The sequence below is a fragment of the Larimichthys crocea genome, chromosome VIII (genome assembly GCF_000972845.2).
Source record: "Larimichthys crocea isolate SSNF chromosome VIII, L_crocea_2.0, whole genome shotgun sequence".
NCBI classification, from domain to species: domain Eukaryota; kingdom Metazoa; phylum Chordata; class Actinopteri; family Sciaenidae; genus Larimichthys; species Larimichthys crocea.
Window position 1 is genome coordinate 14,483,100 of NC_040018.1, and position 18,165 is coordinate 14,501,264.

Sequence of the window (18,165 nt, forward strand, 5' to 3'; positions counted from 1 at the left end):
ATGTGGGAAGAAGGGGAGGAGGGGAAAGCAAAGGAGAGGAGAAGAAAGGAGAGGTAGGGGAGGATAGATGCCATATTCCAGTGAGAGCCCGGCCTGTACAGTCTGACTGAAGCCTTTCATGTCTACCACTCGAAGCTTCCTGGACTAAACACAGGCCCAGAGACTCATTGAGAACATTATTGTTATAGAAAGATGAAAGCTTCCACTTCCCTAAGAAAACTAGGCCTTTATTATGCTTTTCCTTTTAGCACTGTTATTATTTATCCCCCTTTCTTCTCTAGGACTCTTTTAAACTCGTCCAAAACACTGTCTCTACATGCGGTTACCGCTTTATATCTGGCACTGTTTCAAGTTGATGCTTTAAGGAAAATGGTAATGATAGAAGTGTTTGAAGGGGCCTAAAACAAGTCCAGACACACAGCACGGTGTTGCGAGGAAAACACATGAAAGCTGGGAGAAATGGGCATTAATTTGGGAAATCATGCCCACATATATGAGTGCTGGCTGACTCACAACACTGTCAGACAATTTTCTTTGAATACTGACTCCACGGGAGACACAGTGAGAATATCTATGCATTTCAAGTAGTGGAGAGGTTTTATTAGGTTACACCTACTGTATGGATTGCTGATCAGAACACGTGGCAGACTTGATATTACAGAAAAGTCTTGGACAGAAGTTTTCAGACTGTTGATATAAGACGCATGAGGTGAAGATAGTGTGTGAGGTGAAAGAGACAGGTGCGTGCTGGTGTTGTAAAAATAACGGGAAGTTAGTTACCGTATTTTAGCCCACAGTGACTGTGACACATAGCTCATGGTGGCAGGTTAGGTACTAAAACCTTTTAGTGCCTAGTTACCACAGTTTGCACCAAACATAATATTCTTTCCCAGAATCATGACTCAAATGAACACACAGAGTTGATGCACATATTTCTAGACTGAGTGTGACTTTAACTTTCAGTGGATATCATTCCATAAATCCTTAGTTTAGTAGTCTTAAGAGTTTTCTTCAGTATTAAAGTAATCCAGTGATAGTTGTCTGTCTAAATATACGGCTGCATTGCACACAGGAACTGCTAATAGCTAATTCTTCAGGGCTTAATTTATATCAGTCAGCACATTTGATTAAATCTGTGAAACATCATGAAACATATTTACTATTTAAATCATGTTTTTCATGTTAATATATATGTAATATACAGGATCAGGATGTCCACCAACATGGTTCTTCTGTTCTTGGAACAATGACACTGTCCTCTATTTAGATATCTGTACAGTGTTGACAACCTGTGGACAAAAGAAGTCAACAATTTCAAACTGCACCCGGGAGATTACAAGAGGACAAGGAGGAGGAGGAGGAGGAGGTGGGGGAGTTGAAAACCCCTGGTCTTGAAGATGGAGGCTCAACTCCACCCAACTGTTCACACTACCCTCTCGACACACTCGAGTCATCACGAGGTGCTTTTCTTGGGAATTGTTTGGGTGTTGAAAAACAGAGCAAATGCACAGGCTGAGGTCACCCCCATCTCACCCCCGTGGATTTAGCGGTGATGTCATCAGACAGGAAGATTGTTTCCTGTAAGAAGCTCTGCTTCTAATTAGAGAGGGCTGACTCGGAGAGTAGGGGGGGTGCATGGGGGATTCAGACCCCCACCTCCCAAACTAATGGCTGTGTCATGAATGAACCGATTTTAAGACAATAATAATTCAAGGTCTCTGTAGACTTTTAAGACCTTCTTAGCACATCAAGTACAATTTAATTCCTGTTTTTTGGTACATACAAGTGTAAAAGTATGATGAAAATGTGCTACTAAATCACATTATCACATTATTTGTTTCAGTACTTCCCAGCTGTACATAACAATATCTTCTAATGATATAATTAATTAAACTAAGATGACCTGGACAAGGCGAAACAGCAGAAAATAGATAAATTAGCCAATTAAAAAAACATTTATTCACTTAATTCAAGGTCATTAAGTCTAAGTTAACCTAAGAGATAAAATCCAGTGTGCATAAAAATGTTACTTGTTAACGTCAAAGCATTTGTCAATTTAGGTATTACACAAATTATGATCACATAATAAACTAATAAACTTAAATCTACTCATTACTCACATCTGAACAGCTGTGAGTAACTAGCCCCCTATGCTGTAAAGGAAAATGTATTTGTATCAGTTATGCTAAATATGCAGTATGTTAAATGCAGTTCTGACTTACTACCCTTTTTTCATTTATTAAATCGCATATTAATTTCTTTATTTAAATATTTAACTAAAACCTATTTTTAAATAAAATGCACACTGTACTTTGTACTTTTTACAGTTTGTTTTCCATTCAAACTTTGTCAAAAATAAAGCTAAAGAAAACTAAATTCCTCATTAGCAGATGAAGACCAAAAAAATGATGATGATGATGACTGAGATTTGTTATAGTGCCTAACCAAAATAATGTTCAAATGTACGTCACATAAGACATTATACAATCGACTTAAAGAGTGATCAATAAAAGTCAATAAGAAGAAAGCGAATAAACAGAAATGCGTACAGTAAACGAGAGGTGAACGGAGCTGACTGGCATTTTTTCAGCCTTTAGTTCAGATAGAGAAATGAGAGGAAACAAGGTTTCCCAGACCACAATTGTCATCTTAACTCGTCAACTACAGAAGCCCAACCAAACGATATTTTTTGTATTTAAGAGAGTAAGCAATGCTTTGGGCCAACACTGTTGAGCCAAACTGCATTACAAAAGGCCTAAAGTGCAATATACATACTACATGAAGGTGTCATAAACATTGTCATTAAGACTATGAACTGTATTCGTGCAGAAATATTCAATCACAAACTTTTGTGTGACTTTCTGTGTCACGCATCACAGCTATAATGCTGTTTTTCTCATCAATAAAGATGCTGTGATGAGATTCTCTTTTCCATGTGACAACAGGGTGTGCTGTGACCTACAGATTCACTTAAAAACCTTTGTAAAGGTCTTGATAAGAGAGATTTCCCCATGTAACAAGCCATTCAAAGAAAATGCAGAGCTTATTTGGATCCACATACAGTAAGTAACAAGCAGCATGGAGTTAATTAAGTTAATAAATCTGAATGTTAAATGAACTTGACTGACATCTGCCATCTACAGCTGTGACACAACACATGATTATCTTTGCGCTCTCTATGTGAAAACAAGAGTAAAGACATAATGAAGAAAAAAATAATAATGTTCTGGTGTGTAGAGGCTATGTTTCAAATCACACAAAAGATTAAGTAGATTTAATTATACATACCTTTTAAACAAGGAAAAACAGTGTGCATGTGTTAGATTTGTACATATATCTACAGTTTTTTTGGCCTGTTTTTAACATACTGGACAGTGATGTATGAATTACATTACAGGGCTGATGATAAAACTCTTCAGACATCAGTGTTTTCATTGTTCATTGTTTCATGCCATTGCTGTCTGTAATAATTTCGGTTTAATGTATAAGTTGCATGCGTTTTTGTTTTCAATCACGCTGCAAGAAAACTACACAAAGATTAATAATCGAGCACAGCAGCCTTCAAACAAAAGCTATTTAAACTTTAAAGACTTATGGCAGTAAATGTATGTAGCAAAGCTACAGTGTTAACTGTATCCATTCGCCAAACTAGCAGAAGAAAACAAGACCTACCACGTTTACATTTACTGTCTTAAACCATTTTCTGGAAAAAGTAATAACCTAAAAATATTATTTTTCCTTTGTTTACATTCTCACCATCCTGCAAACAGATTTGTTTTGTTTCACACTGTTGAGTAAACGTGACAAGGACAATCAGAAGTGTGTAAGAGAAATGTGCAGATGTGAAGAAGAGCAATACAGTGGTGGGAAACTAAAACTTAACTAAATTGTTAAAGAAGGGTATTTCTTTAACAACTTAGTTTAAACTTATGATGGGGAGCAATTCTCACTCCATCTTTAGAGAGTCAGAAATGACGCAAGTGAGGAAACCAGGTTCACCCAAAGAGAAAAAAGACCCAATGACAGCTCAATATCCGAGTTTTAAAATGAACGATAACACCTACTACTTGAGCAAACTCTGTCATCGTCTTTGTTGCTTAAGGAATGACATCTTTCTATCGAGTAGAAACATCACTTTCATGGCCTCTTTTATAAAACTATAACAACCTCTTTTGTGTGTCTGTTAGACGGCATGACGACAAGCTTATTCATCCTTGTCACAACTCTGTGCTCATGTTAGACATGTGTGGTATGTACTGTACTTACAAAATGTACACCTGCAGAGAAGAACCTCAGTGACGACATGATTTTCATGCGGTTCAGTATACTTTCCAGGTCACAGCAGCCTGGTTTAGACGGTCTCTAAATAACAAACACTCTACCTTAGTGATCGCTGACAGGCTCAAGAACGCAGCCTGTCAGCGTTCTGAAAAATCAAGGATTGCATTAATGCCGTATACTCACGCAAGCCCTACATGAATAATTTACAACAGGCTAGAATGTGAGTAATGACTTTAATCTGTGCATTATTTTCATACTCTTTGTCCTTTTAACTCCTTGTTCTCCTCACAGATGAAAGGGGTCAGGCCTCTGGCTTGTTTGCCTGTTCCATTATCTACAGCCTTTAATGTCAGTGGTAAATTTCACCAACCCAAACAAAGATAAACACAAAGCCCCGGGTCCCAGAGGTGGCTGCGACTGTTCAGCATCATCCCTGTCAAACTAATCAGCCATCTGATGAGGCCATCTCTGGGGAGCTCACTAACTGGGGTCAGATCAGAGCCTAAAACATTGTCCAATAATTCGTTCACCTGCAAATAACATGCACTACCAGCCCATAACAACCATGACCTTTTGGAATACTAACATGTGGAATACACAGTATACAATTTGTAAAACACACTGAAATCATAAAACTAACCCGCACAGAACAGTACACTTTGTATGAAAAAATATATTTCTATAGATATCAATCACTCAACACCCACCTAAAATATAATCCAAATCATTTACAGAAGTATAACAAAATGTAAAGTTTCATCGAATACAAACACAAATTGACTTTGTGAACTCTGTATAACACCCATCGTGTTCAAGTGGTGAACTGTGTGAAAGTTTGTGTACACTATCTGAGGTACACTATCTTCCTGCCCACACACACACACACACACACACACACACACACACACACACACACACACACACACACACACACACACACACACACACACACACACACGCACACACACACACACCTGACTCATACATTCAGTGGGTTTTACAAAGCTGAGAGTAACACAAACCTCAGATGACAGTTACACTTGCATTCGCAGCTTGGCACTTTTTTAACCATTTCTTTCTTTCTGGTTTGGATTTTAAACTTTCACTACTGCTCTAAGTACATCTACAGTATATGATCATAATATTAACCTGTTGTGTTACACTTGCTGACTTTTCACTGGCCCCTGATAGTCATGACATTTAGTACCTTTAGCTTAAAAATGCCTTATTACACATCCAGAGAGCACAACATTCACTTACAGCTCTGGTGTGTCATCTTGCACTGGGCAGGTAGCATATTATATTTGTCTTGCTTGAGGCTGAGCGTGTCTGCTTATGGTCTTATCTGTGTGGACCTTGTGAGAGTAGCAACACTCAACCATAGGGTTTATGTCAGTGTGGACCAGAGAACCAAAACATTGATGTAAAGGCAGGTTAAAGCTGCTCAGAGCAGCAGAGATGGCTGTTAACGTTCAGAGGTCTGTCTGCATGAACAAACCTCACAGTACATGTAGTTACCTACATGTACTGTCACTATCAGGAAATGATAGTGGCACACAAAGTAACACAACAAAGAGCATTCCTAATATACAATTTTTCTTAAACTTTTTGGCAATTTTAGATCAAATTAAGCACTACTATCAACTTATATTGTTATTAGAAATTGTGTCATTCGGTTGGCTTGACATGCAGAACAGAACAAACACTGCTGTTTGGAAACATTTTGGAATGACCTCTTTGCAGGCACAGAAACTATACTGGCCTTATTATTGACCTAATGTTTTCCTCTCCTGCCCTGCCTTGCTTCATCATGCTTGCACCATAATGACACCAGACAGGGGTACAGAGCTCTGTCTAATGAGTCATTAACACTTTTTTTAGAAAAATCAGTGAACCTTCCAGGATGTAATGGAAAATGTGCGTATGTGCATTTAGTTCTCTTCTATAGTCCTGACAGTGTTGATGTTAAATGCATCTGTTTTGTTTGTTTTCGCAACATCAGAATAGCAAAAGTCAGAAATATAAAATATGCAGGGTGGACCTAAAACTGAATTTTGCCCAGAGAGTTATAAAGGCCTGGAGTGATCATGACTGTTAAAATAAGGCTGTACTAATGCATTTCACCCACAGTCTTTTCACTGAGCTCTATTACTACTTTATGTCGTGCCCCGCTATTGATCAAACAACACAAAAACAAGCTGCATTCTCAGCAACAGGAACATTAGGTTAGTGGTGTAGCACAATATTATGATCTCTTGTATTTGAGCTGTTAAAGGCAGATGGATAGAAAATCTATCTTTTGAATGTCATGCACCAGACAGTACTGCAAGGAACATTTCTAGGTCTTAAGATTCAAAGCCTAGAGCAGACTTCCTTTCTTACAGCTCGCACAGTGCAAATCTCTCAGAAACAAGGGTGTCTGAGTGATCCGTCAAAAGCAAATGTCAATCTATTTTGTCATCCACACTCAGGGTTCTCGCTTGCAAATGTCCCTGAGGGGAGCCGAATCTCAACCCACCACTTTCTTTCTCTCATCCTGCAGCCACATCATCACCAAAGCCAGGGAGGAAGTGTCACATCAAGCCGCCGTGCCTCTGACAAGGGTTTGTTGTGGGGAGGGGGGGGCACTATTTACACAAACAAACTGACACTGCACACACATACACACCATGCCCTTGCAGCATCCCATAAATATCCTACAAGATGCAACTTTCCCCCCTACAAGCCACAAAAACCTCTCTCCCTCTCCGTCTTCAGTCCTCCTGTCAGACAGGTGCCCACGCAGCTGCCCATCAGCATCCCTCAGTGTAGCAGCCTGTCTGTCCAATGACAACATGCTCTGTCCTTCGCTCTCAGTTTATACAGTCAAATAAAGCAGGGAGCCAATTATAGCCAAGGTGTCCACTGTAACAAAAATAAAAAGGGAAAGCTTTCATGCTTGAGCACTTGTTTATCTGTCACACATGATGGCATGATATATTCCAAATGTCTGAGTAAGAATCTTTCTTATGTTCCTCTCCTGCATTTGACAGGGCTGGAAAAAAAAACTAGTTTAAACAACCCTTAAAATAATGGCGGATAACAAGGATTTGTTAGACATATGCATCACACAATTACAACCGCATCTGCAGTATCCCATGTCTGCAAGCACACATCCAGCAGACCACAGAGGAAAGTATGTATGTGGCAGAGGGGAGGAGGGTGTCTGTATATAAAATGAAAAAGCCCTAGAAACATTTAAATGTTTGCAATCACCAGCTGGCCTGTCCAGATAGCCTTCACATCCTGGTGCACTGCAGTGTCAAAACCTAAATGCACAGAGGATGTGCTCCTGTAAATATTTTGATTCAGCTCCATCATGTAGTGTACACACAAACACACACACACACGCACGCACACACACATCAAGCTTGAACTTGCAACTTACATTGCCCATGTGATTTAAAAGTCCTACATTTATTTTTAGACTGAGGAATACAAGCTCAGAGGAAAAAGGGGATTTGAGAATAAAATAAATAAATAAGAAAATTCCCAGCAGTAGACATAATGATAGGAAGCGTTGTGTTGATTTTTTTTTTTTTTTTTTTTTTAAATCAAGCAGCTATTCAGGTCTCTGGTGAGGCTCTCACGCTTGCTTACACAAGCAAAAGCTTTCAGTGGCATCTGCAGCTGCATTCATGCTTTACAGGTACGCTGCAGGCTCTTCACACAGCTGCCTCTGGCAAAGTAGCTCTGACTCCAGGTGCGCCTTCCCCTCGACACTTCTTCAACACCACCCTCGCTACTGCAAGTGTCGGTGGCAGAGACACAAACATGGGTCTTAGGTGATAAGCACACTCAGATAGACGGCAATCGCCCTCTGCAACAGTCACTTCACATGTTTTTAAGGGCCACAATTAGTCCAATACCAATATCCTAACACCTCCTTATGCTGCCAGACTATCTCCCTCTCAAACATATCCCACATATACCACCTATCAAAAAACTGGCTTTATGTTTTCTTTTCTCTGTCAGCAGGTTATACGAGACCTTTACAGCCCTTTATTCAACACTCCCATCTTTATTCTTTCAAATGGGATCAAAGACTAACTGGGATAATTCCTCCGAGCTCCAGGCTTTATCTTCTGAGCAGCACTGAGTGACAAGAAGAAGCCGTATTTTATCCCGTGCTCTGTCACTGTTTTTCCCCATCTAGCATTGTACGGCTTGATTGTACTCTTATGAGTCACACAACCGCACCTGCGCCCATGTGTTAAGTACTGACAAATAAAAGCCCAGCGTCCATTTACACAACAAAAAGATGTAACCCGCGAGGCAACCATTCTTTGCCGACCTCAAATATATCACTTACTTAAGAGGAAGGCAGCACACGTTCCTGCTGCTGCCAGAGACCGCTTCTCTCCCTCATGCTCTGACAAACTTGTTTTCAAATTCAAATCCAGAAACAAAACACATGCCAGCCTTTTATGTCTCACGGCCTGTTCCATATTTGATTTCAGTGTAACAGCAGCAGAGGTGACGATTATGAAAGCTCTGAAAGGCAAATCCAGTCTTAGACTCCCTCACCGAAAAGGAGAAAACACGTGTATTGTTTAAGCAAAGAAAAGGGTGGGATTTTGGTAAACCAGTTGCTTCTTAATAAAAAGAAAAGAAAAAAAAACATTGTCTTGCACAAGTTCTAGGAATTTAAGGCAAAGCTTAATAAAAACCTTTGCCCATCCACCAGGGTTTTAACAATGAACATCTGACTTACTGATGTATGCATATTAATGAACTCCAACACCCCCTGTCTAAGCGAATGCAAGCTGAGCTCCACACGTCTCTGCATCCTAATGGTTTCTGCTCCACCGGGATCATTACCAATAGAAATTTCAGATATTCTCTGCTATTAATCTCTGTCTGTCCTCCTGTTCGGCTACGTAATGACTAATTAAACATCAAAAGAGCAGAGCTGGGGATCCGCTCTGACAGCCTCTCTTTCTCCCAGGAGAGGCTGTGAGGAGGCTAGACTGTGACAGGGCAGCGCTGAAAATCAATCACCTCGAGGTGCACATGTGTACGCACGCACACACACATTCATGGATGTTCACACACACACACACACACACACACACACACACACACACACACACACACACACACACACACACACACACACACACACAGCCACATAAAATGTACAGAAAATCGCTGTGCCCTACAGAAACATTTACATACTAATGTTAAACAACATGCATGTAAACAACAAACATTAAAAGGGAGAAGTTTAAATTAACAGGCAGCACTGGTGTCACTGCTGAGCAAGGCCCACAAAAACAACTGAATTCCCACTAGTGATGTCAAGTGATGTGGTAGTGATGTCAAGAGCACTCTTTGTGTTGAGAGGGAGGGCGTGAGTGTGTGTGTGTGTGTGTGTGTGTGTGTGTCTGCTTAAGTAAGCTCACTGTGAAATCTATTTATATGAGAGGTAGATGATCTTCCACTCACAGATGAAGGCAGCCCAGGAGGGACCTTGCGAACCTTTTTTGTTTGTAGAGGATCTGTGGAGAGATGAAAGCACATCTATTCATTGACGGGCAAAAACAGGGAACTATAAATCTGATGTAAACAAAGCTGTTGTTCTGTATAAAGTATTCTTTCTCTTCAGATGAACTTCAGATACATTTTCATTTTGTAAGTGCTAAAGTGTGTCTTTATTTAACTTATTTTATAAACCTGTCTGGTGTAATCCTGCTTCGATTATATTTGTTTGATCACAGGATTAAAGAGGACTAATGAAATGCTTTTAATAGTTAGGGCGATGAGTGAATATACATATACATATATATCTGTTGTTCTTTTCCGATATTTAAAACTACCTCTGGATTGTTTAACTGATGATTAAAAGGGCAATGAGCTGCTGCTAGCTGACAGACAGCTGAGGGAGCTCTCTGCTGGAGCGCTGCTAAATTCTGAACTAAGTTAGCATCGCACTGATTGATCCGAACTCACCAAACAAGCATTTTAAAATTGGCTTTGCTTGTCGGCTTGCTGGCAGACCTGACAAAGTATGAATTCAGGCTTTTTACAAATCGCATTGAAAATCCTTTGGATCCATTTATTCTAATCAAATCACAGCAAAATAAATAAAATCGCATTAAGAGTGGGAGGAAGTGAAATGCTGCCCTGCTGTATTTTGGAGCATGTGGTCAGTAATTACACATTCGCCTTTAAAGCTTCAGCCTGTATTGAGTTGTATTCTGTTCTGAATTAATATCACATAAACACTGTTTGTTCCTGAAAAAAATAGAAGGCAACAATGAAACAATTTTAGCGCATTCTTTCTTATAATCATTTATAATCACATGGCACTGACCGATGGGTGGAGGATCTGGTAGAGAACGTCTTCGAGGATTGGCTGCAGTGAAGGAGTATAATGGTCCGGCTGACTTCCCTGATGCAGTCACTGAACCAGGACTCGCCAACCCGATGTCCGGCCTTACAGAAGACTAAAAGAGAAAACAAACACGCACAGGCTTAAAACTACTATCAGCTTTCAGTGGTGGATGTATTTACTTCAGTCTTTGTTGAAAAAATAACAATCTTATAGTCAGCTGGTTATTTTAGCCCCATGAACTACATTTTCAAGTTGTTTCTATTTACATATTGAAATCTACATTTAACTTAAAGATAAACCATAAAAACTAGATTGCTGTTGTCATTTATTTTGAGCCAGAACTCAGACCTTCTCAGCTCAGCACATCATCCTGTCACAAATATCTATTTGACCCCTACAACCTCAAAAAACAGGTTAAGAGGCTAATTAAGAGCTTGGTCTAATTAGTGTAATCGGCCGCAGAGCAGTAGAGCCGGGATCATGTGAGCGAGTACAACTCAGAACAATGTGCAGTAGTTGGCTTGAAAACCCGCCTTACGTGCCTCCCTTTGAATCCCCTTTACAAGCTGAGGATTGACACAGTGACCCTGATTTTTGATTGACAAAACTAACACGTGTGCCAAGTTCAGAACAATTTAAAATGATCTCCCTTTAGTGTAAATATTTGGAAAAAAGAACAATTTATAAATGTAATATAACATGAATAAAGACTATTTCTCTGGCTACAATTCACAGCATTCACATGGCACAACAGACCCAGTTCTGCTATTTCCTTTGTTCACTGACATTAAATCTCTGCAGCTACACTGGCTCTGGCCTCTTTTACACTAACTACAGACTCAAGGCAAATTTGGATGCTTCTGACTTTCTTTGTGAAAACCTCTGAATTTGTTTTATTCATTTTAATTGACCCAGTCATCAATTGGTGAGTGCTTTTGCATTACTCAGAGGAAGAAACAGACAATTATGACGGAGCAGAGAATCAAACTCTTGCAGCTTAAACACTTTGTATCTTGAGGTTGTACTAAAGTCCGTATTTTATGCAGAGTTCAGTAGGAGACTTTGTGAGAAATTCAGACATCGACAAAATCATTTACAGCTCACATGAAGTGCACCTGAGCAATTGGCAGGTAGATGAGAGGGAAAATCAGAATCAAAACCAGAGCGTAATCTCCTCTGAGCCTCTGAAGTCACATGCCATGTTAGTAGTAGTCAAGTAGATCATGAACTCAAATGTCCAATTGACAAAACACACTAAAGGGTTACACACAGGGTGGAATAGCATGTTATAAATCAGTAGCTCTAGAGCTTATTGTTATTTATGTCATTATGGCTCTCACCATACATTCTTTGCAAATTCTCTATGGAAACAAGTTGATTTTTTTTTTGTTTCCTGCAGCTGCAGATCTGCTCACATTCCTCAACTCCTCCTCAAAACGTCTAAAACTGTATTCTCTCTAAAAAGGCAACAACTTTATCTGATCAAAAGTGTGTATGTGATTTTTTTATTATCTAGATTTATCTTTGATGCTTTGATAGTGAACTTCTGATGAGAAACTCACCTGACAGCCTGATGCTCCGGGATCCCTCCCATAGCCAATAAATGAAGCCCTCTCTGATTTACCTATAAAAACACAGAACAGTAATAACAGTCGTTATCTTTTATAAGCACACAATGGGATTAACGCCAAACAATATATTGTATTCAGATTGTTTTGTTCTACAGTGAAGTGTTTGATGCAAGATGAACACTTAATTTGCTTTTATATAATATATAATGTTCTTCATTGTTTAATTTGTATGTAATTGGGTCTTTATCATTTATTGTTTTGCCATTTTAATAGAAAAAGTTATGATAAAGATTAAAGTCTGTAACATTATGCAGTGTAATTCCTCACATTAATACTTAAAAAGCTACAGTACAAGTTCCCTTTCCTCACACCTCACCGGCAGTTTGGTGATTGAAACCACCAATCGGATGGTCTCAAACGTTTGATCTTTAGAGGTCTACAAACATGCTGGATGGTGCTCCAGGTGTATCGCCATGGACTTTATGATAAGTTATGAAATGTAATAATAATCAATATAGAAATTCATTTTGTCATCTTCAAGTAAACAAATGTCTTTTTAGGCAACAATTCACATTTTTTATGTTATGCTACAATATGTAATAACAAGCAATAACATGTAAACATATATGGAAATGCACAAATCTTTAGAAAAGGAAAATGTGAAATAGTAGTTCCTTCCAAGGGATGAGAGGCAGGAGTGTTTTCAGTATACTACTAACATTAGCAATCTCAGAGGTTGTTCCTTTTACTAAGCAGCTCAGTTTTGTTTGTTTTCTTTCACTTTTGTCCATCACATACTTTGATATTATCAGATACAGGCCAGAAGCAAAAGAGGGAAAGAAGAACAGAGGGATGGATGATTGACTGAGTGATATTTATATGATGTATTTCACTGTCTTGCAGTAAACTGTTGAGCGTACGTGAGCTTTTAAAACAGTCATACCGAGTTAAGTCAGGTTTCCATCTCATAGAAACAGGACTCCCTCAGGTCTTGTAACAGTGTACTAAATGTACTAAACTATTTGACAGACATACAGTCATTTAGACAAGTGGGACCTTTGTAGTTTCGCTTCCTGTTGCCAAAAGCCAAAACAAGCATGTCAAAAAGTTTGCAGTATGCAAACCATGTTCTCAGTGAATAAATTACTGATTATCTAATTTGCAGGGAGTCCTTCCATCAAGTGTCACATTTGGTGTGCACACCTCAAAGAAAGGCTCCCAGGCAGCCATCAGGGGAAAAATAAAACTTACAGCACACAACACACATGAATCATACACATCACAATATCCAAACTCAGCAGTTTTACTCCCCTGCAAAAACAAACAAACAAACAAATGAGAGCTCCTGGGGGAGAATGATGAATAACTTTAACAGCGTCGTACATTATTTTTGTCAGACTTCCAAATATTACAAGCACAGACACAAGCGTTGGAACTAAATTCTGTTTACTCTGGGGAAAAGGTAAATATTTTTTTGTGAGTTAAAAACTTGCATAGCCCGGATCTTTTGTTACACAATGACTGATCTGAACATTGCTTTCACGAGCGCAGGTGAACAGAAGCACATCTAAGAGAATTCACTTGTGCTTATCTGAGCAGTCCTGCAGGAGACAGTTGTTCTGCATCTGTGCAGACTGTCTCCAGAGACTGAGGACGCTAAGGAAAGATGGTTTAACTGGCAAAGCTGCTTCTCTTTCTAACAATAATGCCATACAGTTCTGAGCCATCGCTCTTGCAAAAGGAAATCGGATTAAGTTGTCGGTTACCACCAACGTCCTCTATCATGGCAGGATGATGAAACATTTCCTTTGACAGAGAATTTTAATTTCTTTATTCTCTCTCTAATATCTAAAGGCGGTTTAGTTAAATTCAAACATCTCCTGGGGAAAAGGTCTGATCAAGTGCAAGAGTTAAATATTTACTGGCAGCATGTGTTTCGTCAGACACACATAAACACACACACACACACACTGTGTCTCATGTGAATAATTGATGGTCACTGTTGTAGTTTCAGGACCCACCTGAGCAGACAGATGTGTTTGTCAAAACAAAGTCTCAGTCCACACTGTGACACAGAAGAGAAGTAAAGACACACATTAACCCCGAAAACTGTGGAGTCTGGCAAAAAGATCTACTGAGACGTTCTGGATCTGGTGCTCAATCAGCAACGTAGCCTAAACCAAGAAATCACTGAGCAAAATACCGTGCATAAATATTTACTGCATTCGTAAGCAGTGAAACATTGCCACTTTTCCTGCCAAAGAGTCCACAAGGACACTAGTTCTTTCAAAAGGTAAATGTTTGTATAAAAGGAGTGAGAAATTGTAGTTTCTCATACCATTAAGCTGCAGCCGTTATATCTGCTTTTTTTTTAAAAAGCACTCCATTTCACAAAAACACATTTGACGATATTACATATGACAGTTGTCTGCAATGATTGATGCCGTTTCTTTTCCTCCTTTTATCAACAATGCATCGGTTGAACTTGCTTCTCCTGTAAACACTGCACTGAGTGTATCACAGCATCAGAGTGCAAATTGATGCAATGTCCAAGCTTTGATTCAGTCTATAAACTAGGTTACACGTCCTTCCTTCTCTGTCTCCCACCCTGCATAAATCTACGCATGAACACTATTACACTCTGTAATAGAGTTGAAATGTAATAAAATCAGATTTTTCTTCTTTAAAGTACTGACTGAACCATGTTCTTCTACAGGGAATTGTTCTGGATTTGCTAAAGCCGAGAAAGCTCACAGCACTGTCTTTTAAAATTTGACAGACAGAATTGGTTCAGGCAGAAATACATAACATTTTAAAATGATACTTGTAAAGAGCAGTAGTTGAAGTTACTTTTGTTCATTCAGTGTCCTTAACACCACTGTATTACGATGTTTTGAAAGTAGCTGTCATGATACATGATAAAGCCTTTTTTTAACCACTGAATCCCAATAAAAACGATGATCCTGGACTGTTTGATGCATCAAGTTTATAACTGATCTCATTTTTAGTGCATTTACTTTGAAATGTAGTCATTTATGATCTTGATTTTCTGTAGAGAAACAATAAACAAGTTTCATAACATGTGTACAAGAACAAAGTATCCAATCGCAGGACAACGACCGAAATATTTCTGAGATATTGCATTTAATTAAAGCACCTGTATGACCACTAGACATGGCAGCGCCCCATTCAGAAGCTGTTGCCTCCCCCACCTCCCATGACTTGAATCAACCAGGAATGAGAGAATGATGCAGCAGGGCTCAGGAGATCTGTCACGTGGCGGCATACTTGGGGGTTAATTTCAGTACCATGTCCAGAAGTCATAGATGAGCAGGTCTCTTAGTTTGTGCAGATGCAGCAGCTCTGAATACTTTATCTGATCATGTATCTCATTAGACAGAGCAGTGACATGTAGATGGCTTCTTCCTGTGAAGGTCCTGCTGGATTCAACCAGTACTGTAGGTATTTTTCCTCGTCATCCCTTGTGTTGTGTGCAACAGAGACACGCATTAAATCCCGCTGTAGCCAATGAAGCAACAAGCCGAGAACAACCCCTGCTTTAAAAAGACTTTGTATTCACAGTTTGCGACTGCGTGGCAGAGTTGCTATTGAAATTTCAGGAGAATGCATATTTATGATGCCGAAGTAAAGTAGAACAAAGTGATATATCAAGTGGAACATATTGCTGGGTTGGCCAGTTCTAAAGCCAGGAGCCTAAATTAGCTGAATAAAATATACCCTTATCATGCACTGACACAATCTCCTGTCTGATGCACATATACTGTAACTCGTAGTGAGGAAAACAGGCCACTGTATAATCTATATTTTCTAATAGATAAAAACAAACAAACTGTAAAATCTAAAGTTACCTGATTTAAGTATTTAGGTGTGAAACACTAGCTTATAAATCAAAGATGGTTCCTACTGCGAGGGATGAATAAAAGCTGAATTGATTAATTTCATGTTACAGGTTTGTTGTTACTAATGCTTTGTTTTCCCTCCTCTAAGCAGGCGTGTGTGAGCGCAGCCTCACAACAAGATTATTGTTATTATGATTTTTTTTTCTCGAGTAGGCCTATTTGTTCTGAGCAGGGCTGGGCAGGACTAAGCATGTTTTTTTCCGTTTTGTGTCACAGGCCTACTAATGAGTCTAAAGTGAAGTGATCGATAGGAAGCAAAAGTCATTAAAACAGTAAAGATGCAAAACGTACAAAATGCCGAAAGCAACATGAGTAAAGTGGCTTAATTACAGCAATCACCATCAATAACATAAATATAGGGCTAGGTATGCAGACTGCCATCACACAGTATATCCCCTATGCGATGAAAAATCAATCTCATGAGGGAGGAGAATCCATCAATTCTGATTAAAATATTCAGTGAAGCTGCTTATTAGCATATCACCGAGATGTGTGAAGGTGTAACATGATTGTGAAGCATTTCAACGCCAAAGAATAAACAAAATATGTCCCAGCAGACAGAATAATACGGGAAAAAATAAAATGGAAGATTCCAGTATTTCCACAGATAAACAGACAAAAACACTTTTCTGGAAAAAGCAAATGTTATACTACCAATTAAAAGTCTACAAAGTTAAATCCCAAAACTCTGTACAAACCTGTTTAGAATTATGAAGAGTGAATACATACCCTATGTTTAAGCATTTTATCCTGAGTCAATACATCACAATAGCACTTTTGGCAGCAAAATATGTCTTCTGGTCTTCTTGGCTACATATGTGTTGTGTCTTAATCAAGTGCGTTAATTTTAGTCATGTTCATGTTCAGTGTTTTATGTTTCAAGCACTTCCTGTTTTATTTTGTACTCACCTTTTCCCTCTCGTTTCAGACGCTGACTTCCTCCCTTTGTGTGATTTTCCCGCCTTTGTAATTGTTTGCCCCGCCCCTGATTGGTTTCACCTGTTTTCTATCACCTCATGTATAAATAGTCCTTGTCTCCCCTTGTCTTTGTCAGTTCGTCTTGTTCCGTTCCTAGAAGTGTACGTCAAGCCTGACCAGCCTGTGTTCAAGTATTCTCATGTTTAGATGGAAGTTTGAGTTATTATTTTGATCCTCCTTGAGAGCACCTTTTGTTTGTTTTTTGGATCCTCCAAGTCGTGCTTTTAAATCCACCAGAACTGTCTCTGAGGATGTGATAATGTCATCTTTGCACATTCTAATACAAGCATTACGGTATTTTAGTTACAGTATTTACAGTTATCTGCGATATCTGTGAACAGCCTGTGTGAAGTCAATCCGCAGATTTTAAAGGTTTTCATATACAAGTTGCAAAGCGCCTCCATTGTTGACGAGGTCATGGTTTGGTTAGGACAGAAATCATAATTTCAATCTGAGGTAGTTTGTAGTAGGGTATCTTTGATTATTAGCCTGTATCTGGCAAAAGATTTGGCTATCGTCTGATGCCACTACAGCGCCATCACAGCATGTAGCAGGGATGGTGACATCTGAGTGATGAGCTGTGCCCAGTTTATGCTAAATATAGCACTTTGTATTGAACTTCAGCTATTGTTTAGCCAGACCCAAGAAGCTCACTCTCTCATTGGTTTTACCAAACTCCAGCCTGCTGCCATGTGCCTTATCATCAGGGGGGTCTTTGTACGCCTTCTGACATACAGCCCGAAGTGTTGTACTGATATCTTATCCTTCAACCTCTTTCATTGCAGCCAAGGAAGTGGATATTTCTGCCAGGCACCTTTTGGTTCTTGGTCTCCCTGCCAGGTTACCGTCCTAGACACTCACTCCTACTGCTTGCTGTCTCAGAGAGACTTCTACAGATTGAACTGAACTGTTTGTTTTCACGTTTTTCTTTACACATACCTTCACCTGCACCAAATTGCATTTTACACGCATTTTATACCACACTAGTGTAAAACACGTCGTGTCTTATACTCGTGTGGTCTGACAGTAGACCAGTGAT

At 39.2% G+C, this 18,165-nt stretch overlaps 1 protein-coding gene across 8 annotated transcripts in view; it reads right to left on the reverse strand.

Annotated features, from left to right (window-relative positions):
* Window positions 1–18,165, reverse strand: part of tcf12 (transcription factor 12) — a 75,172-nt gene that overhangs the window by 25,140 nt on the left and 31,867 nt on the right. For all 8 annotated transcript variants that reach the window (XM_019270516.2, XM_019270517.2, XM_019270518.2 and 5 more), the window contains 3 exons: window positions 12,220–12,281; window positions 10,637–10,769; window positions 9,769–9,821 (listed from right to left, as the gene is read on the reverse strand). In XM_019270516.2, the coding sequence (XP_019126061.1) occupies window positions 9,769–9,821; window positions 10,637–10,769; window positions 12,220–12,281 (248 nt within the window). The remainder of the gene's footprint in view (window positions 1–9,768; window positions 9,822–10,636; window positions 10,770–12,219; window positions 12,282–18,165) is intronic.